Raw genomic sequence first — 25,854 nt, 5'->3', positions numbered from 1 at the left:
TTCTTTTCCTGCAACCCCCAGATGGTAACTATTTCCTTTGCCACAGCTCTTATACTACAGGCCCCCGAGGTGGGGAAGGTGTCCTTGATCTTAATGACTATTTCTAAGCTCTTCTTCCTCTCCCCTGTGCTTCCATCCCCAGGAAGAATAATCCTTCTAGCTTTTAGTCTCAATATTGTGAACCACCACCCCTCCCTACTGCAGTCACCTCCAGACACCCCGGGTCACTCCCCTTTTCTCCTTGAAGACTTTAGCTCTGGCCCACTGTCATTCAATAGCATAATAACTGCTGGATGTCGACATGCAGAGAGATCGTCTTTCCAACACTCTAGCCTCTTAAGTTCCTAGACTTCCTCTTCTCCAAAGATCTCGTCTTCCACCTTACCTCAGTCACTCATTTCCATGGCTATTTCGTAGACAAGTGTTTCTCAACCACTGAGAGTATTTGCAAATACTGTTTTAAGTCACTGTTCTTTTGGGGGGAATGATGGGAACATTTTAGGTTATTATAAGAACTTGGAGGTCCTGTGGCATTTAACGGGCAGGGGCCAAGGGTACTAAATGTCCTGCGATGTGAACAGTGCTCACACAATGAAAAACTGTCCCACTCAAAATACCAAACTCACCTGCACTGCCATCAGCACCTACTGCCACCCTTCCGCAGTTTGATCTAAACATCTTCCTATTCTATCACCACCTATCTTTCCAGCTCACTCCCTTTATCCAGTACTCCAACTCCAAGAATTCTTGGATATGCAAAATCTGTTGATCCTGTCTCCTTCCTCACATCCTTATTTCCCTCTAAACATATTTTGGATTCCATGGGTCCATCATTATAATTAATCCCTTCCTTGCATACACCCTCAACTCCCTTGTCTTGAACCTCCTTTATTCTCCGGGCAAGCACCAATTCTAGTTAAGTGCAATTCTCTGCCACTCCATGATTGCACAATTGAATATGCCTGGAGAAAAACACACAGCCATCTGACTGTTCTCACTTTAAATTCATGACCACTAACCTCATGTGGGCCCTTACTGCTGTCTGGCAATTCAACTTCATTTCCCAAGTCCAATCACTCTTCTGTTCTTCTAAGTAACTATTTTATCCCTTTTCCTCTCTCTTTAAACTTTCAACACTTCTTCCTGTTCTCACTCTCAAATGTTGACCTTGCTTCCTAAGAAGATAAAAGCAATCAGAAGAGAACTTTTGCATGCTCTCACCCCAAGTACTCATTTACTTGCCCCTGTGCCCAAATGCTCTGCATTTCCTCCTGCTTCAGTGAATGCAGTAAGGTAACCCTTCCGGATGTGCACTAGATTTTATGCCTTCTTGCCTTCTGAAGAGCACTACTGTGGCAATTTTTTCTTACATTATTATTTTGTGATCATTCCATATTTGGATCATTCTCATCAGCATATGTGCTGTATATTCTCCCATCAAGAAAAAAAAGCCCCTCTGACCTTCTATCCTGGACCATGTCTATTAAATATTTGAAAAAAAAAATTAGGCTACTTGCCCTATAAGATATCAGGACACATTATAAAGCTACTAAAATTTAAGAAAGTTTAGTACTGACCAAAGGAACAGAATAGAGAACCCAGAGAGAGACCCATGGCTATATGACAGATGACACTGCAGATCAGAGAGGAAAGGAGAGACTATTTAATAAATGGTGCTGGTTAAATGGTTATGCTATGGGGAAAATGCAGTGGGAGCCTATCTCATACTATACACAAAAATCAATTCCAGATGGATTAAACACTGAAATGTTAAGAACAAAACTTTACAATTTTAAAAGGAAATATAGGAGAATACCTTTCTGACTTTGAGATAGGAAAAGACTTCTTAAACAAGACAGAAAAACGATAACCATAACAAGGAAAGTTTGATACATTTGACTACAATAAAATTAAGGAAGTCTGTTCACTAACAGCTTAGAGAAGATATCTGCAATGCATATGACCACCCATGGCAGTGAGAATCCAGAATATGTAAAGGAGTCCTACAAGTCAGTAAGAGAAGAAGTCCAACAGGAAAATGGGCAAAAAACCAAAATCAAGCACTGCACAAAAGAGGAAACAGAGGTGGTCAATAAACATGTGAAAAGAGGCTCAACTTCATTATTGATCAAAGAATCACAAATTTAGACTATAATTTACATCCACTATATCGGCAAAAATTTTAAAGTCTGACAATGCCCAGTTAGTCACAGGGAACTCATACACTGATGGTGGGAGTATACATGGATCCAACAACTTAGGAAAATACTTTGGCATTACCTTGTAAAGTTAAAAACCTTAAACTCATGACTCAGCATGTCCAGTGTGAGTTTACATACCCTAAAGAAACTCTTTTATGTGCATTAGCTCAAAAATGAGCAAAATTATATTATTATTTAAGTATATACGTATATGTTAGGTAGGGCTAAAATTTTGAAAATGAAAGGAAATAATAAATACAACGCTAGTGGTTATCTCTGGTTAGGAAGAAGATAGGATGGGGAAGAACATGTATATAGATACAAGTTATTGTTATGTTCTAGTTTTGGCTGAGTGGTAGGGTCTCTGGTATTCATTAAATTACCATGCTTACTACTTTATTTTTATATTTTATATATATATATCCTTTTGTGTATAAAATTATATTATTAGAAACAGGTTAAAAATAAAAAGATCTCAGGCTCTTGCTTCAAATTCAGGCTCTGACTAGCTGTGCGGCCCTGGCCCAATCCTTTCAGCTTCAGTTTCCCCAGCTACGAAATGAAATAACACCTGCACCTACCTCCTGGGATTTGTATGAGGATCAAATCCATGTACAGCATTTAGCACAGTATGTGGCACATGGTAAAAATGTTAGCCACTACTACTCTGACTCTGCTGCTGTTGTTACATCTAGTAGCAACTATCTTCTGAGGTGCTTTCAAGTTATTAAAGTAGAAATGGTTTTATTAAATTAGAAAAACGAATCTACAATGCAAGAAGCTAGAGTGAGAAGTCATCAGTAATACCTAACAGCTGAAACCACATGAGTGCATAAGATGGAAACAGGGGAAGCTTTCAGACTGGAAGTGTACCAAGACAGCCTAGAGAAAAGTGCTCTAGAAGGAGACTGAGGAGACACTGGGAGAGGAAGCAGAAGAGACTGGTGACCTGGAGGCAAAGTCAGGAGGAGAAAGTGGCTAATGGTATTAAATGCTGCAGAGTAAAATAAAGACTAAAGGAGACACTGGATTTGGCAATGAGAGGATCTCTAGGAACCTTTACAAGAGCAGTTTCCATGAATCGGTCAAAGAAGAAACAAGAGTGCCATGGGTTAAGGTAGCGGTCCCCAACCTCTTTGGCACCAGGGACTGTGTTTCATGGAAGACAATTTTTCCACAGACTGGGGTGCGGGGCGGGGGGCATGGTGCGGGGGGGAGATGGTTCCGGGGTAACGTGAGCGATGGGGAGCGGCAGATGAAGCTTCCTTGCTCGCCCGCCGCTCACCTCCTGCTGGGTGGCCCAGTTCCTAACAGGCCTCTGACGGACAGGTAGCGGTCCATGGCCTGGGGGTTGGGGACCCCTGGGTTAAGGCATGAGTAGGTGAGAAGATGGACGCTGGGAGAAAAAAGAACTCTTTTGAGAAATTAGAGATAAAGAGAAAGGTGAAAAGAGTAGGATACATGGTGGAAGGGAGGTATCTTTAAGGTTAAGGGAGACCTGATACTGTTTATAGGCAGAGAGTAAGGAGCCAGCAGAAAAGAAAGTAAAGGTATAGGAGAGAAAGGGGACCACTGATGGGGTGTAGCCTTGGAGAAAGCAGGAGATGATATTCTGGACTCTGGTGATAGGAAGGTGCAGATTAGTGCTTCTCTTTAATGTGCATATGAATGACTTGGGCGTTTAGTTAAAATGCAGACTATGATTTGATAGCTCTGGGGTTAAGCCTGGATTCTGCATTTCTAACAAGCCCCCAGGTGATGTTGATGCTACCTGTCTGCAGACCACACACTGAGTAGTACGGGTGTAAACTACCTCTTCCTCTGTCATGGAAAGTACAGCTAGAAATTTATTGGAGAGAGGTCAAGGGAAGGAAGACAGGCAGAGGATGGAGTAAACTGAGCTGGGTGAGAGAAACAAGGGAATAAATAGAATCATAACTTGGGAAAAATTATGGGTAACTGGAAGCAGGAGGAGACAGTTGAGAGGTAAACAGTAATGACAAGAGTAAGCAAGAACTCAGCTGAAACCAGAATTTAACTAAAGAGTAATAATAATTTATTTTATCAGTATTGTTTTAAAATGATTTGCTGCTGTCCAATTAGTCTTCATAAAGACTCATGGAAAATGGCCAGGGGCAAAATCTGCCTTCACTAAAACTTTTACGAAGGTGGACTTGCCTGTGACTTTGAAGTTAACAGAGGTTAACAAAAGTTAACAAGATTCAAAGTGTACAAGTTTTCTCCTTGGTTACTTTAAACATTAATATTCACATATAGCTTGAATATTTAAATGTTTAAAATCCCCATGGGTATATTAAATTATATACTGCTTCTAAGAAAGAAGGAGCAGTATAAAATACCCTATTTTGAACATGCCATTCATTTTATAATATAAGAAATACAACTGTCAAATTCTGAGGTGGCATTTCATAATTTCAATACTTCATGCCTGACTTCTAAAAAACTCTCAAGGTGCTGAAGTTAGTTTAAAAAAGAATAAACCTGTCAGAGTTCCAAACTGATAGACAGGTGTAATTCCCACCCAGCTCTCTTTTGTTCTCAGACTCTAAGCATCTGATCACTTATTCAGGAGCTGTGAGTGAATGTATATGTCAAGCTGAAAATGTTTCTCCATTTACTAAGGCAACGTTTACTAATGCTGAGATAATGAAACCTGTTCTGAGGCAAAATGTCTTCTAAGTTAACAGGAAGATAAGAGAAATCACAGGTATATTCTTACCCCTTCACTGGTTTTTTGCAAGTCTGAAGTTGTGTTTCTTGTGTCATTGCCGGCATCTCCACCCTCAGAGCTGCTTTTATTTTCTTCTTCTTTGCAGTCCTTGTCATCTTCATCTCCTGGAGATTTCCGGGACTGTTTAGAGGATTTCTAAATATTTAGACAAGTTAAAAAGTATAGTCAAAAGTAGAAACCCAAATGTACAAATGTAAGTAAGAAATGTAGAAGTAGCTGACCTATATCCAGTCTTTGTGGCTTGATACAGGATATACCAATACAACATGGCAGTGTGCCACAACTGAGCTAGGTGACCTTGCACAAGTGATTTCACCTCATGGGGCCTCAGTTTAACCAGCTGGAAAGGAAGTAGAGGTGGACTAGATAACCTTGTAGTTCTTTCCAGCAGTGTGATATTAAAAGCAGAAAATAGAGATTCACATACCTGGAACACTGTCAATGAATAAATATAGCTGATGGACACCATTCTAGGAAGGCTACAGAGCTAGAAGGCACCCTAAAGGTCTCCTTGTCCTTCCCCATCATTTCACAGTAGAATGTGAGGTCCAGAGAAGCAAGGTAAACTATCTAGGATACTATATGGATATTCATGTTGGAACACTTATGGAAGCTGTTTGGTTAATGGTATACATGGGATGATCTTGACAAAACTTTTCTATCACCATATGATACGAATTAACTTTAATCTTTTAAATTATGGATAGTTATTTAAGAACTCAAGGCCACACTGGTAAACTAGCCCTTTTTTTCTTATCAACTTGCATTTGAAACCAAGATGAACTCTACAGTGAAGATGAAAATACAATTATAGTTTGCAGCCAGAGCTGCTTTGCAGAACAGCATTAAAATGATCAAAAGCTGGCCCCACTGTGTACCTTTAAGAAAGTAAAATGTAGCATTTCACTTACATTTCCTTTTTGAGAAATTTTATGAATCTTTAAGCACATGGTAAATAACAGCTAAGGCAAAACTCATTAAGGCAAGTCACTTTTGGTCTTACAGAAATGAATTAGCAAATCTGAGCTTCCTGAGACAATCAATATTTTAAAATGCAACTTTCAAAGAGAAAATATCTTCTAGCTATGTGACAGAATATGGAATTACATTGCTTCTATCTTACTTAACTGAAACTACCAACCAAGCCCAAGATGTCAGTTTAAAATGACTTCATTTTTACTTTTTACAAGGAGGGAAAGCAGGGATTTAATAATCCAAACATGGAGTGCCTGGAGTTAAAGTTTAGATCAAGTATGATGATGTAAAAAGTGAAATACTTTTGTTCTCCTAGTAAATACAGTATAATTATTGAAATGCAGTAGTTGCTTTATATAGTAATCCTCAAGTAATAGTCCTTGACTTGCAGTTCTTACAGATAATAGGCAGAACTCCCTAAAATTTATAGTGCTTACGAAGGATAGTTACAAGTAATCCTACAAGTGAGTTTTTAAGCTTTATAATTTGATATACATAGACTAGAATTAGGGCATTGCTATGTTTTGCTAATGAGTCACATTCGGTATTCCACTAAGAAATCTGGCTGCCAAGCTATATTTGGTAACCTTAGAAAGCGCTTACTGTGCTTATGCAGATCGTCGCACTTCCTGTAATTTTGGGGAAGGACCCTTCATCAGTTTCATCAATATGGTTTTGAATTGGTTGTGTGTCCAACTGTTGCTATCTTTGGTTTTTAACTAAGATTACTAACGGTTTACTATCATCATCAGTTTAGTTTGTTGTGAGGCTCTCTGATTAGCCCTCCTTTATACAGTAAATAACTTGCATGCAAAATATTTTTTGCTTATAATTTTCTAGTATCTGTTATGGCTGAAATATGAATCACACATACACTTACTGCTAAAATGATATATATATAACCTCCCTCAAATGTGCTTATACTATGGCTCTTATGAACATTTTTTTCCACAGAAAAAACAGAATTAGGTGAGGTAGAGGGAAAGTGGGACTTCTCCCTCAACCTAACTTGGATGCAGTCAAAAAAGTTTGTGAACCAAAAGTTTAGTGGTAAAGGAAGATTATTCAAGAAACAGATGTAAAAAAAATCACCATATTCAACAAAAAGGAAACATCTGGGAAGCCAAAGAGAGCAGTGAGGTTATACGAGGTAAGTGGTTCTCTAAACGTGGTTCCCAGATCAGCAACATCAGCTCACTGGATATTTAATTCCCCACACTGGACCCTGCCCTAGACCTACTAAAATAGAAAATGGTGGGGGGTGCTGACACTCAGCAATAAGTGTTTTAATAAGCCCTCCAGGTGATTCTGATGCATGCAAAAGTTTGAGAACTATTGTGCTAGGTTACTCGGTTGATATTGAAAATTAAAAATCATGGTTCTTAAGTGATCATGAAAGTTGTGATCTTGAAGGAAAGCAAAGGAAATGATTCTTTAATTTAAAATCGATACGCCTTAGTAAGTAAAGTATGTCTTTACCTCTTCACTACTTTAAATTATAAATCCACCCCAGGTATGAGCCCTATTACTTCTGGCTTTCACAAGAGTGATGAAATAATGACATTTAAAAGCCACATATCCACACTATTAAATACCTCAGGTACCTTAGAGGGCTTAGATAATTTAGGGTGGTGCAACACATTACACGGAAGCTCAGCAGGCAATCATAAACTAAATTAAATTCAATTGGGTGTTTAAATGAAGTCCAAAATGTTAAAAGAAATTCAGCTTAAAAAATAAGCCCTATGGAATATATAGTCTGTTAGGGAAAATTCTAATTATTTTGTTGCCATTTGCAAACTTTACCCCCATTTAAGGCAGATACCATGTTTTTCATTAGGTGTACAGGAAGTAACATGCATTCATACAATTTTACCCGTATGCCAGTTGGGTGGATTTTATAGACTGTAAAATAAAATGTTGATAGTCTAAGAAACCCTTGATACTTGTTTTTAAGGAATTTCCTAAGTATATCCAGCCACTAAATACCAGAGTCTAAATGGAAGTAATTTGTCCAAGTATTCAACTGTGTGACAGACCAATTGCAGCAATACTTGTACCCATCTTTATCTTCAAAGATCCATCTACCCTGCTTTAAGTTCCTAAAAGGTGAAGAATTTCCACAATATCATAGTTTTTTCAATTGTATTTCTGAATTACTGTATGAAAAACCTAAACTTTCAATTTGTAAATCAAGGATCATGTCACGCCTCCAATAAATTACTGTTACATCTGGAATAAAATTCAAACTCCTTAACGTGGCGTGCCAGTCTCCATTATTTAGCCTTTGCCTGTCTCTCCCTCCTGATCATGATTCTCCAATCATGCCTGCCTTCTTTCAATCCAGGCCATGTCAAACTCTTCCCTCCCTCAGAGCTTTGCTGCTCTGCCACACGTGCTCCTCGTCCCATGCTCTTCTTTCAGGTCTCAGCATAAATTTCATCTTTTCGGAAAGGCCCGGCCACTCTATCTAAACAGATACACTGTTCTGTTGTTCCCTGCTCCCATTCATTTCCTTCATAGCCCTTTCAGAATTTACAGTTATTTATTATTTGTTTTTTAACTCTGTGTTTCCACCCGCCCCCAACCCACTATATTGGAAGTTACATGAGGGTAGGAATGGCATTGGATTTGCTCACCACTATCTACCTAGTACAAGTGTCTGACATAGAATAGGTGACCTGGAAATATGAGAACTGAACAAATAAAGAACCAAAGCACATTCTTTAAAGCAGAGAGACAAGAGAGAGTCTATCTTTATATTTACATCTATAATACTAGACATAGTCCTAAATTGTACTGAGTCTCCTATATTCCTAAATTCTTCAGGGCTCACCTGGGGGTTGTTATAAGAGGTATACCTATTCTTACATCCTTGATTAAAGAACAGTCCTCCTCCAACAGAGAAGGTGCTATTTTCAGGGTCAACAGACCTTATGAGTCAATACCAGTTACCCTCACATCTAAGATCACCTGTCTTATTCCCCTCAGATATATTACTGTCTCTAAAGGCAGAGACTCCACAGAGCTAATATATTTCTATGTGCCCAGTGAATGAATTAAAAGTAATCTAAAAACCTTTAATGAATATGCATACAGCATTAACAACAATGGGAAAGGTTTCTTAGTAACCTTTGAAGTGTATGACTTTTTCCGTTTTGAGCGTGCTTTTTCATTCTTTCTTTTGCCTTTTCCATCTTCTTCTACTCTATCACCTTCTTCCTCACTGCTTGCATCTGCAGTATTCCCGCCTTCTCCCTCGGTTTCTGAAGAGCTCTGTTGCTGAATTGCCTAAGAGATAATAAAATATTAGCTAATTACATTTTTGAAAAATAGCAAAGACTACAGACTATGAAAAGAATCATTCTATTCTAATTAGAAGAAGTTCAGCTTACTCAAGATTTTCAAAATAAACGGCTGTCAACTTCAATTTTCCAGTGACCAATTGACATGAACCCTCTTAAGGTAACAGAATTACAGGCATACCTCGGAGATACTGCAGGTTCAGTTGCAGACCACAGCAATAAAGTAAATATCACAATAAAGCAAGTCACATGAATTTTTTGGTTCCCCAGTGCATATAAAAGTTATGTTTATACTAAACTGTAGTCTATTAAGTTTGCAGTAGCATTATATCTATAAAAACAATGTGTATACCTTAATTTAAAAATACTTTATTGCTAAAAAATGCTAACCATCATCTGAGCCTTCAGTGAGTCCTCATCTTTTTGCTGGTGGAGGGCCAGCCATGCTGATGGTTGCTGACTGGTCAGGGTGGTGGCTGCTGAAGGCTGGGAGGCTGTGGCAACTTCTTAAAATAAGACAACAGTGAAGTCTGCAGTATCAATTGAAAAATGATTTCTCTGTAGCAGGCAATGCAGCTGGATAGCATTTTACCCACCATAGAATTTCTTTCAAAATTGGAGTCAGTCCTCTCAAACCCTGTCACCATTTTATCAACTAAGTTTACATAATATTCTGAATCCTTTGTGGTCATGTCAACAATCTTCACAGCATCTTCACCAGGAGTAGCTTTCATCTCAAGAAACTACACTCTGCTCATCCATAAGAAGCAATTCCTTATCCATTCAAGCTTTAGCAGGAGTTTGCAACAATTTAGTTACATCTCCAGGCTCTGCTTCTAATTCTAATTCTCTTGCCATTTCCACCACATCTGCAGTTCCTTCCTCCACTGAAGTCTTGAAACCCTCCAAGTCATCCATGAAGTTTGGAATCCACTTTTTCCAAACTCCTGTTAATGTTGATATTCTGACCTCTTCCTATGAATCATGAATGTTCTTAATGGCATCTAGAATGCTGAATACTTTCCAGAAGGTTTTCAACTGAGTTTTGCCCAGATCCACCAGAGGAATCATCATCTATGGCAGCTATAGCCTTACAAAATGTATTTCTTAAATAATAAACTTGAAAGTCTAAATCACTCTTTGATCCATGGCTGCAGAATGGATGTTGTGTTAGGAGGCATGAAAACAACACTGATCTCATCGTACATCTCCAATAGAGCTTCTGGGTGACCAGGTGCATTGTCAACGAGCAGTAATATCAAGATTTTCAAAGGAATCTTTTTTCTGAGCAGTAGGTCTCAACGGTGGGCTTAAAATATTTAGTATACCATGTTGTCAATAGACTGTGCTGTCATTCAGGCTTTGGTGTTCCATTTATAAAACACAGGCAGAGCGGATTCAGCATAATTCTTAAGGGCCCTAGGATTTCTAGAATGGTCAATGAGCACTGGCTTCAACTGAAAGTCACCAGTTGCATTAGCTCCTAACAAGAGTCAGCTTGTCCTTTGAGGCTTTGAAGTCAGGCATAGACTTCTATCTAGCTATGAAAGTCCTAGATGGCAACTTCCAATAGAAGGCCATTTCATCTACATTGAAAATCTGTTGTTCAATGTAGCCACCTTTATTAATTATCTTAGCTAGATCTTCTGGATAACTTGCGGCAGCTTCTACATCAGCACTTGCTGCTTCACCTTGCACTTTTATGTTATAGAAATGGCTTCTTTCCTTAAACCTCTGGCATCAACCTCGGCTAGCTTCAAACTTTTCTTCTGCACTTCCTCACCTCTCTTAGTGTTCAGAGAATCGAAGAGAGTTAGGGCCTTCTCTAGATTAGGCTTTAGCTTAAGAGAATGTTGTGGCCGGTTTGATCTTCTATCCAGACTACTCAAACCTTCTCCACCGTAGCAATAAGGCTGTTTTGCTTTCTTATTATTCATGTGTTCACCAGGGTAGTACTTTTAAATTCTTCCAAGAACTTTTCCCTTGCATTCACAACTTGGCTAACTGCTTGGCTCCAAGAGGCCTAGCTTTCAGCCTATTCCAGTTTTCGACATGCCTTTCTCACTAAGCTTAATCATTTCTAGCTTTTTTTTTTTTTTTTTTTATAAATTTATATGTTTATTTTTGGCTGTGTTGGGTTTTCGTTTCTGTGCGCAGGCTTTCTCTAGTTGCGGCGAGCGGGGGCTACTCTTCATCGCGCATTTCTAGCTTTTGATTTAAAGTAAGCGATGTGTGATTTTTCCTTTCACCTGAATACTTAAGATGCCATTGCAGGGTTATTAACTGGCCCAGCTTCAATACTGTTGTGTCTCAGGGGATAGGGAGGCTCAAGGAGGGGGAGAAAAGGGAACGGCTGATCAGTGGCGCAGTCAGAACACACACAACATTATCAATTAAGTTTACTGTCTTATATGGGTGTGGTTTGTGGTGCCCCAAAACAATTATAATAGTAACATCAAAGAGCACTGATCACAGGTCACTATAACAAATATAAGAATAATGAAAAAGTTTGAAATATTGAGAGAATTACCAAAATGTGATGCCAAGACATGAGGTGAGCAAATGCTGTTGGAAAAATGGGGCCAACAGGCTTGCTCAATGCAGGGTTGCCACAAACCTTTGATTTGTAAAAAATGCAGTATCTGTGAAGTGCAACAGAGCAAGGTATGCCTGTACATTTAATCCAAAGTGCTACTGGAACCAGAAAGAATTCTGACTTCAAATGGGTGGTGGGTAATCATTAGTACAAAGGACATATAAGAAAGATCCAAAAAAGAGTTAAAATAAAAAATGAGATGCAGCAAGTGATAATGAAGTAAACCATCACCTGGTATCCAGTAAACTTTACTCCTGGGTTATTTTCTATTTCCCACAATCCTTCATTAAATCCTTTCCGTTTGTTTGACTTTCCAAACTTGTCTTTGTATTCCTTATAAGGGAAAAGGTCTTTGGGACCTAGAAATGCACTGCAGAGATATATTAGAAAGAGATTTGATATTCTGACCTTCAAATATAAGATATTTTTAATATCAACTCAAGTGTCAGAGCATACTTTAGTAAATACATTAAAAGTATATATAAACCCTCTCAGACACATATCACAAGATGTTTTGCACATATATTTCAAGGTAGAAAAAATAGACAGCTAGGTATGCAAGCCAGCAACACTGAACGGTGCTACTTTGATTTTACTTTTAAATTACTAATTTCTTTTTTGTTTTGAAATTGATTTTTAGTTAAACTACTTTAAAAGTAGTTTTAAAGATGTCTACTTTGACCACTTAAATCATCATCTTAAACTAAGACTTACCTATGCTAATCTTTCACAGGTAAGGGTTTTGTAAGACTCACAGTAAAAACATAAACACTGGATTAAAAAATGATTTTAACTCTTTATGCCACATTAGTGTATTTATTCACTATTATTTCTATAAATTAAAAAAGCCTTAGTGTTTAATGAGGCACTACATAAGAAAAAAATCAGAAGTGGCAAAGTAGATAGAATCTTATCCAATTTAAACCTTATCCTAAATTAGTCATAATTATGAAAAGAAAACGAGTTAGAATAAATCCTGGGGCTGGCTAATAGATCTGAGCATTTAAACTAGAGTCTTCAGCATTATTATCTATGATATTAACCTGGTGAATGAGATGGTGGAGGCCCACATGCTGGCTGAGACTCATTTCAAACTAAGATTCATTTACTCAACAAATTTTATCGAACATCTCTAATGTGTAAAGCACTATTCCAGAGGTGCTGGGGATTCTTCAGGGAACAAAGAGATGAATGTCTCTGCCTTCATGGAGCATATATACATTCTATTAGCAAGGGTAGGGGACCAGACAATAAAGAAGATAAATAAATAAAATGCATAGTACTGTGTGCTGAAAATAAATCAATAAATATATAGATGAAGCAGAGGAGGAGGATGGTTAAGGACTGGGGTGGATTTTACAGTTTTAGAAATACAGATCAAGAAGGAAAGCCTCACTGAAAAGGGAACAGCTAAGAACTGAAGGGGGTGAAGGAAGAACCCATGCAGTTATCTGGGGAAGAGTAGAGCAGACTGAAGGAAGAGCAAGTACAACAGACCCTGAGGTGGGAGAATGCCTAGTGTGTCTGAAGAATTAAGAGGCCAGTGTGGCTAGACTGAAATGAGTGAAGAGAGAGCTGTGTGAGATGAGGTCAGAGAGGTAACAGGGTGGGAGCACAGATTATGTCAGGCCTTGGAGGCCACTACAAAGGCTTTGAGTCATATGGGAAGCCATTAAAGGTTTTGAGAAGTGACAATTTGTGTTTTAACAGTGCCACTTTGGCTGCTGTGTTGAAAACACACTGAAGAGCTGGGTACTAGGGTAGAAGCAGAGAGACTAATTAGGCTATTGAAGTAACAGTGGTGACTTGAACCAGTTGTAAGCAGTGCAGTTGGTGAGAGGTGGCTGGATTCTGAATTCACTCTGAAGAAAGAGCCAAGGTATTTGTTAATGGGCTAGATACAGCACGTGAGAGAGAGGGTGGAACTGAGGCTATCTCCTAGGTTTTAGATTGAGCAATTAGAAGAATGCAGTTGATATTTACTGAAATGGAAAGAGTTTTGAGAGAATAAGATTTGTAGGTGAAAAGCTTAGTTTTGGATGTTGAATTTGAAAACTTGGTTAGATATCCCAGTGAAGATGTCAAGTAGGCAACTGGGCAGGTGATTCTGGAATTCAGGGGAAAGGTCTGTGCTGGAGATAAATATTTGGAACTTATCGCAGAGATGATGTTGAAAGCTTTGAGACAATAGGTTAACAGTTTACTGCTGATTTTTATAAATTCCATTTTCTGACTGGATCTTAGTACTGATCCCTTCCTTTACACTGCCCAGCTGGTCAAGAATTCAAGTTGATAAAATCACCTGAGGAAGCTTTCTGACCCCAATCACCAAACTTTCCTTGACTGTTCACCTTTAACTGTTCAGCACTGATGAAAGAAATTAAAGATGATACCAAAAGATGGAGAGATATACCATGTCCTTGGACTGGAGAAATCAATATTGTGAAAATGACTATACTACCCAAAACAATCTACAGATTCAATGCAACCCCTATCAAATTACCAATGGCATTTCTTCTTTTTTTTTTTTGCGCGGTACGCGGGCCTCTCACTGTTGTGGCCTTTCCCGTTGCAGAGCACAGGCTCTGGACACGCAGGCTCAGTGGCCATGGCTCACGGGCCCAGCTGCTCCGCGGCATGTGGGATCTTCCCGGACCGGGGCACGAACCCACGTCTCCTGCATCGGCAGGCAGACTCTCAACCACTGCGCCACCAGGGAAGCCCTACCAATGACATTTTTTACGGAACTAGAACAAATCATCTTAAAATTTGTATGGAGACACAAAAGACCCCAAATAGCCAAAGCAGTCCTGAGGGAAAAATACGGAGCTGGAGGAATCAGACTCCCTGACTTCAGCCTAAACTACAAAGCTACAGTAATCAAGACAATATGGTACTGGCACAAAAACAGAAACAGATCAATGGAACAAGACAGAACGCCCAGAGATAAACTCACGCATCTATGGTCAACTAATCTATGACAAAGGAGGCAAGGATATACAATGGAGAAAAGACAGTCTCTTCAATAAGTGGTGCTGGGAAAACTGGACAGCTACATGTAAAAGAATGAAATTAGAACACTCCCTAACACCATACAAAAAAATACACTCAAAATGGATAAGAGACCTAAATGTAAGACCGGACACTGTAAAACTCTTAGAGGAATACATAGGAAGAACACTCTTTGACATAAATCACAGCAAGATCTTTTTTGATTCACCTCCTAGAGTAATGGAAATAAAACCAAAAATAAACAAATGGGACCTAATGAAACTTCAAAGCTTTTGCACAGCAAAGGAAATCATAAACAAGATGAAAAGGCAACCCTCAGAATAGGAGAAAATATTTGCAAACAAATCAATGGACAAACGATTAATCTCCAAAATATATAAACAGCTCATGGAGCTCAATACTAAAAAAACAAACAACCCAATCCAAAAATGGGCAGAAGACCGAAATAGACAGTTCTCCAAAGAAGACATACAGATGGCCAAGAAGCACATGAAAAGCTGCTCAACATCACTAATTATTAGAGAAATGCAAATCAAAACTGCAATGAGGTATCACCTCACACCAGTTAGAATGGGCATCACCGGAAAGTCTACAGACAACAAATGCTGGAGAGGGTGTGGAGAAAAGGGAACCCTCTTGCACTATTGGTGGGAATGTAAATTGATAGAGCCACTATGGAGAACAGTATGGAGGTTCCTTAAAAAACTAAAAATAGAACTACCATATGATCCAGCAATCCCACTACTGGGCATACACCCAGAGAAAACCATAATTCAAAAAGACACATGCACCCTAATGTTCATTGCAGCACTATTTACAATAGCCAAGTCATGGAAGCAACCTAAATGCCCATCAATAGACGAATGGATAAAGAGGACGTGGTACATATATACAATGGAATATTACTCAGCCATAAAAATGAACGAAACTGGGTCATTTGTTGAGACGTGGATGGATCTAGAGACTGTCATGCAGAATGAAGTAACTCAGAAAGAGAAAAACAAATATCGTATACTAACGCATATATGTGGAACCTAGAAAAATGGTACACATGAACCAGTTTGCAGGGCAGAAATTGAGACACAGATTTAGAGAACAAACTTATGGACACCAAGGCGGGGAAAGTGGCGGGGGGTGGGGATGGGATGAATTGGGCAATTGGGATTGACATGTATACACTGATGTGTATAAAGCTGATGACTAATAAGAACCTGCTGTATAAAAAAATAAATAAAATAAAATTCAAAAAAACAAAGAAACAAAAAAACACCTACCATGGGCCAGGCACTGTGTAAAGCACTGTGTATATAGGGCTTAGCAACATCCACAGAATCTCTGCCTTCACAGGGAGACTGAATATTAGGTACTTGCCAGGGCATATAATCTCAGGTTTAAGGACACCCAATACTTAGTAAATGATCAGCTGGAACAATGTTATAACAGGTTTTCTAATCCAGCAAAAAAACTCACATACGGACTGTATCACACTGCTCCTTGGTAGAATTGCTTTTACTGAATTGAGACTTGGAATTATGCCACTGACTTATATTAAGGATGCTATAAGAAATAACTCCATAAAATCCTTCACACTGTTTACTGGAATGATTCTGTTACTTGTACTAGCAATATACTAGGTGGCAAATTCTTTTTTTTGTGGTACGAGGGCCTCTCACTGCCGTGGCCTCTCCCGTTGCGGAGCACAGGCTCCCGACGCGCAGGCCCAGCGGCCATGGCTCACGGGCCCAGCCGCTCCGCGGCATGTGGGATCCTCCCAGACCGGGGCACGAACCCGCGTCCTCTGCATCGGCAGGCGGACTCCCAACCACTGCGCCACCAGGGAAGCCCTAGGTGGCAAATTCTTTAAGGGCAAATTTTATTTTCAGTGCCTTAAAGAATATCTAGAAAATGTTTACTAAGTGAATGAAAGTTACCACATAATGTTAGTAAATGGTTGATTTTGGTGTATGCAATGGAAACGTGATAATCTCGTTTATCAAATCCTGCCTTGTTCTAGATGTACAATCAGATCACTTGGAATTAGGTTCTAAAGGAAAAGCAAAATAATGGTACAGACATAAAAGGGAAGCAGGAATGAGGGAAATACAAAAATGGGTATCACAAAGCCCTACGCACTTATTACTATAGGTAAAACATTTATTTCTAAGCTTCGAGCAACCTCTTCAAGGAGAAAAACATACTAAGTTGCATAGTCCACAAGTGTCTATTAGATAAAAATAAAACAAAGAAAATAAAACTAACCTCTTGAAAAAATAAATTTCTCACATGAAGACAAGAAAGAAACATGCCTTAAACGGCCCTCTCCCAGCTAGCTCTCTTTCGATACGAGAATGAGGAAGATGTCAGAGTGGTAGAGACAGCAAGCAAAGAAAAAGTTCATGCCTAGGGCTTCCCTGGTGGCTTAGTGGTTGAGAGTCCACCTGCCGATACAGGGGACACGGGTTCGTGCCCCGGTCCAGGAGGATCCCACATGCCGCAGAGCGGCTGGGCCCGTGAGCCATGGCCGCTGAGCCTGCGCATCCGGAGCCTGTGCTCCGCGACGGGAGAGACCACAGCGGTGAGAGGCCCGCGTAAAGCAAAAAAAAAAAAAGTTCATGCCTGGCTCTACTAACATTCACATGAACATAGAGGGTGACCCTGAATATAAGATTTCATCTTAGTTTTTAGCTTTCACCCCATTTGCAGTTTCTATTCCATTTGTGTCCTTGTTGTAAATAACCATATACGTTCTCAGTGTGTCAGGTTCGGTGTGTCAAGACTGCCTATGGTTCCCTAGCATCCATTATCATTGTCTTTCTTTTAATGGATACTCCTCCCAATTTGCTTCCCCAACAAAGTTGCCTAGCTAGAGACTATGCTTCCAGCTTCCTTACAGCTAGATGTGACTATGTGTCCAAGTTCTTGCCACTGGTATAAATGCAACTGTAAGCCACATATTCAACTGCTGTGTCATTTCTGTACCTCTTCTCTCTCCCCCTTCCCTCTACCTGGAAGATGCACAGGTACTGCTGAGCCAGTTTTTGCTTTTTTTTTAAATAAGCAGACAAGGGTAATGCCCTAGGGAATGGTAGGACAACACAACAGAAGAAACCTGGGTCCCTAGAGCAGAGCTGAACATCCACCTTGATCTATCTACCTTGATAGACAGATCTATCTATCTATCTATCTATCTATCTATCTATCTATCTAGATCCCCCATCCCTGGACTGTTTCCAAAAAAAGAAGTAAATTCCTATATTATTTGAGACACTGTATTTTCAGTTTCCTTTATTCAATAGCTTAATCTGTATTCTGACCAACACAATTACAAAAACTTAGAAAGGTAGTATGTTTCCTTCAGGGTCTGACAAATTGAAGGAGACTGAGAGAACATAACTTTGTTCTGTGAAATATGAATGGAAGACATCTCTCTAGGTCTTAAAAGTGTCCTAAAGGAAACTTCTGGGTCATGCCCAACATTTAAGCAGAAACAGAAATGATATTCAAAAGCCAAATAAATGAAAAATCTTTACATTAAGAAAAAATATATTATCTTTGCAATTTTATATAATTGATTATAATGATTTTAACAACATATAAAATAATATAAAGTGATTTTAACAACATATAATGTAGTCTAGCAGAATCAAATTAGAATTGTTGAAAATTTAAGTTATTTTGTTGACTTACGTTTCATGGGTTCCAAAAAAGAAGATAGGATACTTATTTGCTGGAGGCTTCACAGCTCCCTCTGGGAGTTCATCAATCTATTAAAGATAAAACCATGTAAAATAGCATAAACATGATATAAACATTGTTCCGATAATTTATTGTTAATTTCAAAATAAAATCACTCTAATAAAAATCCCAACAAGGAAAGTTTTCCTTTCCTTGAACCTTATAAAATGATTCTAAAGGTCGTATTTGGCACACCATATGGAGAGTAACAATGTAAATTGATTATAACTATTATGGTAATACATAATCAGGAGCCAAAACTACTCATTTCCTTCAACTCAATAGAATTACTCTTGGGAATGTGTCCTAGTGAAATAATTCAAAAGAATAACAAAAAAGAAACAGAAGATGCACTTTTGGGGGATAGTAACAAAATTTTATATCCCACCCTACAAGATAGGAGAATTATAGAAAATTAACTCAAAATATTATGTAGTCATTGAAAGATATCATCTCTTGCCTGGACTAGTGCAAGTCTCTCCCCATCCACTGAAGCTCACATTACCTTTTTAAATGCATATTTGATTGTGTCAAATCCTTCAACAGCTTGTCATAGCTGTGCATCTGAAACCTCTGGGGCTTTTAAAAACTAAAGATCATCAATCCTTCCCCAGACCCAGCAATTTTTATGTACAGCTGAGGTTGAAAACTTCTCACAGGATAAAGTCTAAATTCTTTAGAATGCTACATAGTTATATAAACATCATTCCCTAGAATGTTTCAAGAAATGGTCCTTGACTCCTAAATCTCCATCTGTAGTCCCAACCTTTCCTTTGAACTCCAGGAATGAAATTACAAACATCTACAAACCATTTCCATTTATAGGTCCTGCAAGCAGCTTAAAATGAAGAAAAGGCCTGGAGTTCTTCAGAAGAGGCAGGGATACTTGGAGTTTATAGAGCAAGGAAAAGGGTCTGGTATCCTGTGTCCTGAAGATATCTGCAGGCCTTCTGAACTAACATATGGCGACAGCCTGAGGATTACTACAGCATCACAACATTCATCTCTGAACTGAAAGAACCATGTGTCACAGAACAGATGCCCTGGTGTACTGAGAAAAGATGGACTTTCAGTCTAGAAACTTTAGTCCTGCTTCTGACTTCAATTGTGATATTGAAGATATCACTTAATGACTTTCACATCTGTAAAACGAGACGGTTGTACTAGGTAACCTCTAGGTTTCCTTCAAGTCCTGAAATTCCATGCCTTGCCTAAAACTGAACTGATTTTCTCTGAATCTGTTTTTGTTTCCTATCTTAAGTACTGGTACACTCAGTACCAAGAAAGAAACCTTAATCTTTTTATTATTTCCTCAAGCTCCACATTCAGTTTTTCACCAAATTCCCCAATTTGGCTCCTGAAATGTCTCCAAATTGAACACCATTCCCATTACTAAATTTAGTTCCCTAAAAAAGTTCTCATGATCTTTTGACAAGGCCACAGCAGCCTGTCAAAGTATCTCCTTGCCTCTGGGCTTTCCCGTTACCGACTGTACAACTTCTGGGTAAACCCTGTATGTTTTACATTCAATACACTACCCTACAAAGACAATTTAAAATGAGTAATTTCATTTTGAATAAAATTCAATTATACACACACACACACACACACACACACACACACACACACACACTCTCTCTCTCTCTCTCTCTCTCATACATATATTATTGTGGTAAAAAATACATAACATAAAATTTTCTATCTTACCCATTTTAAAATTTACAGTTCAGTAGTGTTAAGAATATTCACACTATGATATAGATCTCCAGAAAATGAATAACTATATTTTAAATGGACAAAAAAATAGAACTTAATATGGAAATGTATGTTTATGTATGTGGGAGGCGCTGAATTGCTAGCCGACAAAACACTATCACATCATGTTTTTTTTTTTCACTCTTGTGAGAAAACTGAAAGTGTATCTTTTAAAAAAAACTTTTCTTTCAAATAAAACACAACTTTTGGTTAAACTTTTCCTTCACTGTGTTATATAACTAACATCTACTGCAGAAGCTGCAAACTGACAGCCCTTAGGCCATGTCTGGCCTGAAGAAATGTTTTGTTTGGCTCATACAGTGTTTTTAAAAAACCGAATTAGGTATCAACACTTTAAAACTGGAAGATTCATCTTAAATCCAGAACAATAGCCTCTGTGAAAAAATATGGAAGATAGGGATAAGCAACACTAAGCTTGCATTCCCAGGAGACAACAATTAGCTGAAGATGATCAACAGCTGCCTTCAGACAAGGTATGTTCTCTCAAGTTTGCTACATTCCCCACCACTCTCTAGGTAATGTTGTTAATGCCTGCTTCCCTTACTTACAATTGCTTGCCTGGCCCCTTTGAATACCTGAGTTCACACCCCTGTAATAAATAATGCCAAAATAGTGGCTTTACCATCACGCTGGTTCCCTCATAAAGGTGTTAAATGTTGACACGCACTCACTATATCTTACTGAGTCTTGTTTTGAAAATTACACTTTGACAGCTTTGGGATTATACGAAGTTGTTCAAGTGGATATATATACCTTCTTGAACCAATTAAAGAGTGCACCTCCTGGGCACTGGTTTTTGTTTGTTTGTTTTGGCTTCTAGAGTGAATACCAAGTGGCAATAGAACTTTAACTTCAGAGTTTCTGTTTTTCTACTGTTTCTATTTTCCTGACTTTTATTTTCACTTTTATTTCTGGTTCTTGGCTATGTTTGGTTCTGATTCTGGTTTGCACACAGCCAGTGTGTTATTCCCCATTAATAGGAGGATGGGGACCTTTTCTCTTTTGGGTATGACAGGGCAAATAATCTGGTACAATAGTCTTTTGGTTTGTAGAAGAATAAGTCTTGCTTTTACTGGAAAGAAGAAAAGCACTTTGAGATCTAGATCAGTGAGTATATATATTTTGTGTTTCCTTTAACCTGTAACTGAAGTAGACCTGAAGCCATAGGCTCTCTGTGTGCCTATCATACTTGAGAGTCTTTACCCTTCCCTGTGTGAGTTTGAAACATTTTCCTGTTTCTGGGAAGGGTATTAACAAATTAGATATAAATTTCTTAAAATGAAAGAGCTCTGTTTTTACTGATTTACAGACACTAATAAGATTACAAAAATCTAATATAAAGGAACATTAAGAATCCTCAAGAAATTAAAAAGTGAATGTAGAATACTTCAAATACGGTGGCCTTTTTGTTATCGTTCATTGTTTATCTGTCTGCTTTGTTCACTGCAGAGACACAGGGAATGTCAGTTAGAACTGAGGCTGGACTTGGGGCCTGGAGGCAGGCAGCCTCACATTTCCTAGAAAACTTGTTCTCAGAGTTCATCCCTGGGCCTTCACCATCAGTGTCACCTGCGGACTCATTAGAAATGCTAGTTCTCAGTCCAGAACCCTAATGAGGGTTAGGCCCAAGAATCAGGGTTTTAAGAAGCCTCCAGCTGTTTTTGATATACATTATAAAACATTCCATCCTCCTGCTGTGGTTCCTGTGGATGAGTTGCCTTTGTTTCTTCTGATTAACATTAAGTCTGCTTAGGGAAGAGATATGGGGATATATGTATATGGATAGCTGATTCACTTTGTTATAAAGCAGGAACTAACACACCATTGTAAAGCAATTATACTCCAAAAAAGATGTTATAAAAACAACAACAACAACAAAACATTAAGTCTGCTTAAATCTGCGGGATTTTTGCCCTGAGACCGCAAAATTGCATCAGTGCACGTTTATTTTCCTAATATTTTAAAAAATGTCCAATTTTCTATTCTTTAATTAAAGGAGTGCTACACTATATTAAATGTGGTGGCTTTTAAAGGAAAAAACCCTTCTCACAGGAGCTGTTAGCTCATAAGTATTCTTATATAAGAATCCAAATTAAAGTAATCAAAGTGAATCTTTGAACAAATCAGACTGGTTTACAATTTTGGTTTAAAAATAACTATTTGTCTTTATCTGGATTTAATCATTGTAGAGTGTAATATAAGTAAATTTAAGAAAATAAAATTGGGGTTTCTCATGAAGATACTAATTTACATCTGAATTCCTTAAGTTCTGAAGTTCTTACCTAACCTCCCTCGGTAGACTTCCCTGGTGGTGCAGTGGTTAAGAATCCACCTGCCAATGCAGGGGACACAGGTTCGATCCCTGGTCCAGGAAGATCCCACATGCTGCAGAGCAATGAAGCTCGTGCACCACAACTACTGAGCCTGCGTTCTAGAGCCTGCGAGCCACAACTACTGAGGTCTCATGCCACAAACTACTGAAGCCCACGCGCCTAGAGCCTGTGCTCCGCAACAAGAGAACCACTGCAATGAGAAGCCTGCGCACCTCAAGGAAGAGTAGCCCCTGCTCACCGCAACTAGAGAAAGCCCGCACACAGCAACGAAGACCCAACGCAGCCAAAAATAAATAATAATAGAAAAATAAAGGCATCATCATATAGATAAAAACAAATAAGTAAATAATTAAAAAAAGAATAAAATGGACATTGGAAAAAAGGGTCTACTGTTAAGCTAATATTACTTCCATAAAATGTTTAAGATGAAGGAAAACGTAAACTTAAATTATAATTCTGACAAACTTTTCTATATCAACAGTAATTATGTTCTGTGGTATGTTAAGATTAAATATAATTTCCAACAGTTAACTTTAAGACCTTGGACTAATATTAAATTGAGTTAAAGGATCATCTTTGCATCTCTGAATAATTCCTAAGTAAGACAGAATACTGAAACACTGGTCAGCAAGTGTAGTTTTAACATATATATGATTTTAATTTTTATATGTTATGTAGTGGAAAGGATATGTGTATTAGGTGTATCCATGAGCTTTGCTGGTTTGTTAAAACACTTGTATATAACAGAAATTTCTCAGTTTCTCTGTGAAACAGAAGTTAGTTACCTTGGTAAAGTTATAATTGATATGCAGATTGAGACTATACTAAGAACAATAGTGACACAGAAATACAACCATGTATGCAAAGGTAATGAATGGCATGTGTTCTTGTTTATTAATGGGAAAAGATTAGTCTTGTATTTGAAGTGAAGTATCTAGGTTGTTCCAAAATGTGAAAGAGGATAATGAAGGACAAACCTGGATATTGAAAGCTGTAGATTTGTGGAAAGGGAATTTTATTTGCCTTGGACTATAATAACTGCAAATAACAGTCTAAAATATGCAATGAAATATTAAAATTTTTCCAAAGCTGGCTCAGTTTTGATGGATTTATTCATAAGGTTAAAAAGGGAAAGCTTCTAAATCCATTAATGTCAAATATTTATTAACATAAAACCAGAATTTGGTTTTCTCTGTTAAAATAAGAAATTGGTCTTGGAGTATTCTGTTCTTAACAAAATATGGTAAAAGGTTATTCTTTACCTCCTGTAATCTGCATAGATAGCCATATCTCACTAGAATAACTTCTTGGACTTTGTGCTGACTCTGTCATATCTTTAAATTTGTTTTTAAACAAACAACAAAAGTTCCTTGCTAAAGAGTTAAAGTTCTTTAAAAAAACTGGGTCACCACCTTCTATGTTAATTTAAAACATTATATTGTTACTTTGACCAAGTCATTATTCATTATCCTCAGATATCTAAGCTCCTATCTTAATCAAGCAATGAAGTCTGATAATTCTTGTGATGCTGCTGAGTTCAGAGAACTCACTGTGTAACAAATGATTTGGTTCAGATTGTGGTGTAAGACCCAAAGTGCAGTATTACGTGCTGCCTCAACATTTTGTAAAATTGGGATGGTCTTGAATGGTCTACCTGCAAGTTCTCTTCCTCGCTCTGCTCCTGTGGATAAGGTCCCCTAGTCAAAAAATCCTCTTCATTAAAGGGACCAAGTAAAGTTTCTTTTTAATCTCTGCTAGCCTTTATCCCCGGTTTTGGTTCCCTGCTAGCCTCGGAATTATTCAGACAAGCCAATCACATCCTCCTGTGGGAACCCCACTCTCTTGATACTACAAAGTCTTCTTCCCATTGCCTGAGTTGTTCACTGTTTCTGAGTGCAACCTCCAGGTCGCCCTGTAAGGCAGGCAACATCCTCCTCCTCTGGGATGTGAGTTTATGTAACTAATACATTGTTGCCTATCTTATCTGCCCAGTGTTGTGTGTTGAGCCATTCCCAAAAACATATGGTGGGAATCCTCTCTCTCACCAATAGGGTGAATAGGAAGTGATTAAAATACAGATAGGCACCAACACCAGGGGAATCTTATCAGAATGCTGGGGTAAGAGGTTCCACACAGTGGCTCAAATTTATTATGTGTGGTAGCTTAGAGGAGTCCAGATGGTAGTTGGGGGTGGGGTTGAGTGGAGGAAGAGAAGTCCTGAGGGCCAGAGGGCTAGGCAGAGATACCAAGGTCCCTCCCTTGGCAGTGTCTCTTCTCTCAGAAATGCTCATGGCCCATTCATTCTCTTACTTTGTTCAAATCTCTGCTCAAATAGCACTGCATCAGAGGGCTTTTCCCCTACAACCCAACTTAAAATAATACCTCTTACCCTGTCATTCTCTATTCTTTTATTCTGCTTTATTTTTACTGTAAGAATTTCCCTGCCCTTGAGTATTTGTTTGTTTCTTCACATTAGAATATAATCTTTGTGAGAGGGAAACTTGCTTTGTTCTCCACAATAGCTCTACTGCCTAAAGCAGCACCTGATACATGACTGGTGCATAATAAATATTCCTCGAGGACCAAAATTTCCTTACTGACTCAGGACCTGAAGAAGCCTACACTTACATGATGAGAATCAGTGACCCTGGCTGTGAAGAAGAGAAAGGTACACCACAGACCACTTTCAATCACAGATTACTAAGAAAAACTATTATGGGGTTATAGTATAAAGGAGTCTCTATGCTTAAGAAAAGGAAATAAGAAGAACAAACTTGTCTCTTTGAATATGCCAATAAGAAGAATTTTGGGGGCTAGCTAAGAATGCAGAGGAAAAAAAACCACCATTTTACCTATTAAAGTTTATGAGGTGAGGTTAAATTACAGAGGGGAAAAACGCTTGTGATATTATAAAATGGCTTTAGATAAAGAGAAGTCTATAAATGAGTCAACAAATTTACTGTAGGGGAAGAAAGGGAAAGCACACTATGGAAAAAGGAAATGTATACAAGAGGAAGGGGAAAGAATTTTTTAAATCTGAGTATATCTGGATTAACAAACAGGTAACTGATCAACTTAATATCTGAAAATAACACTTTGTTAGGATCCCAAACATAAGGAGATAACTTCCAAAATAACAGTTCAAAAAATCTGTTGAAAACCAGTCCGT

At 38.3% G+C, this 25,854-nt stretch overlaps 1 protein-coding gene across 1 annotated transcript in view; it reads right to left on the bottom strand.

Annotated features, from left to right (window-relative positions):
* HDGFL3 (HDGF like 3) overlaps nt 1–25,854 on the bottom strand; it is a 68,754-nt gene that overhangs the window by 4,280 nt on the left and 38,620 nt on the right. The window contains exons 2-5 of the mRNA XM_024766493.1: nt 18,529–18,587; nt 12,061–12,199; nt 9,061–9,219; nt 4,942–5,088 (exon numbers count right to left, since the gene is read on the bottom strand). Coding sequence (XP_024622261.1) covers nt 4,942–5,088; nt 9,061–9,219; nt 12,061–12,199; nt 18,529–18,587 — 504 coding nt within the window. The remainder of the gene's footprint in view (nt 1–4,941; nt 5,089–9,060; nt 9,220–12,060; nt 12,200–18,528; nt 18,588–25,854) is intronic.

The sequence above is a fragment of the Neophocaena asiaeorientalis genome, unplaced genomic scaffold (genome assembly GCF_003031525.2).
Source record: "Neophocaena asiaeorientalis asiaeorientalis breed wild unplaced genomic scaffold, Neophocaena_asiaeorientalis_V1.1 scaffold346, whole genome shotgun sequence".
NCBI lineage: Eukaryota > Metazoa > Chordata > Mammalia > Artiodactyla > Phocoenidae > Neophocaena > Neophocaena asiaeorientalis.
This window is presented reverse-complemented; position numbering and strand designations above follow the sequence as displayed.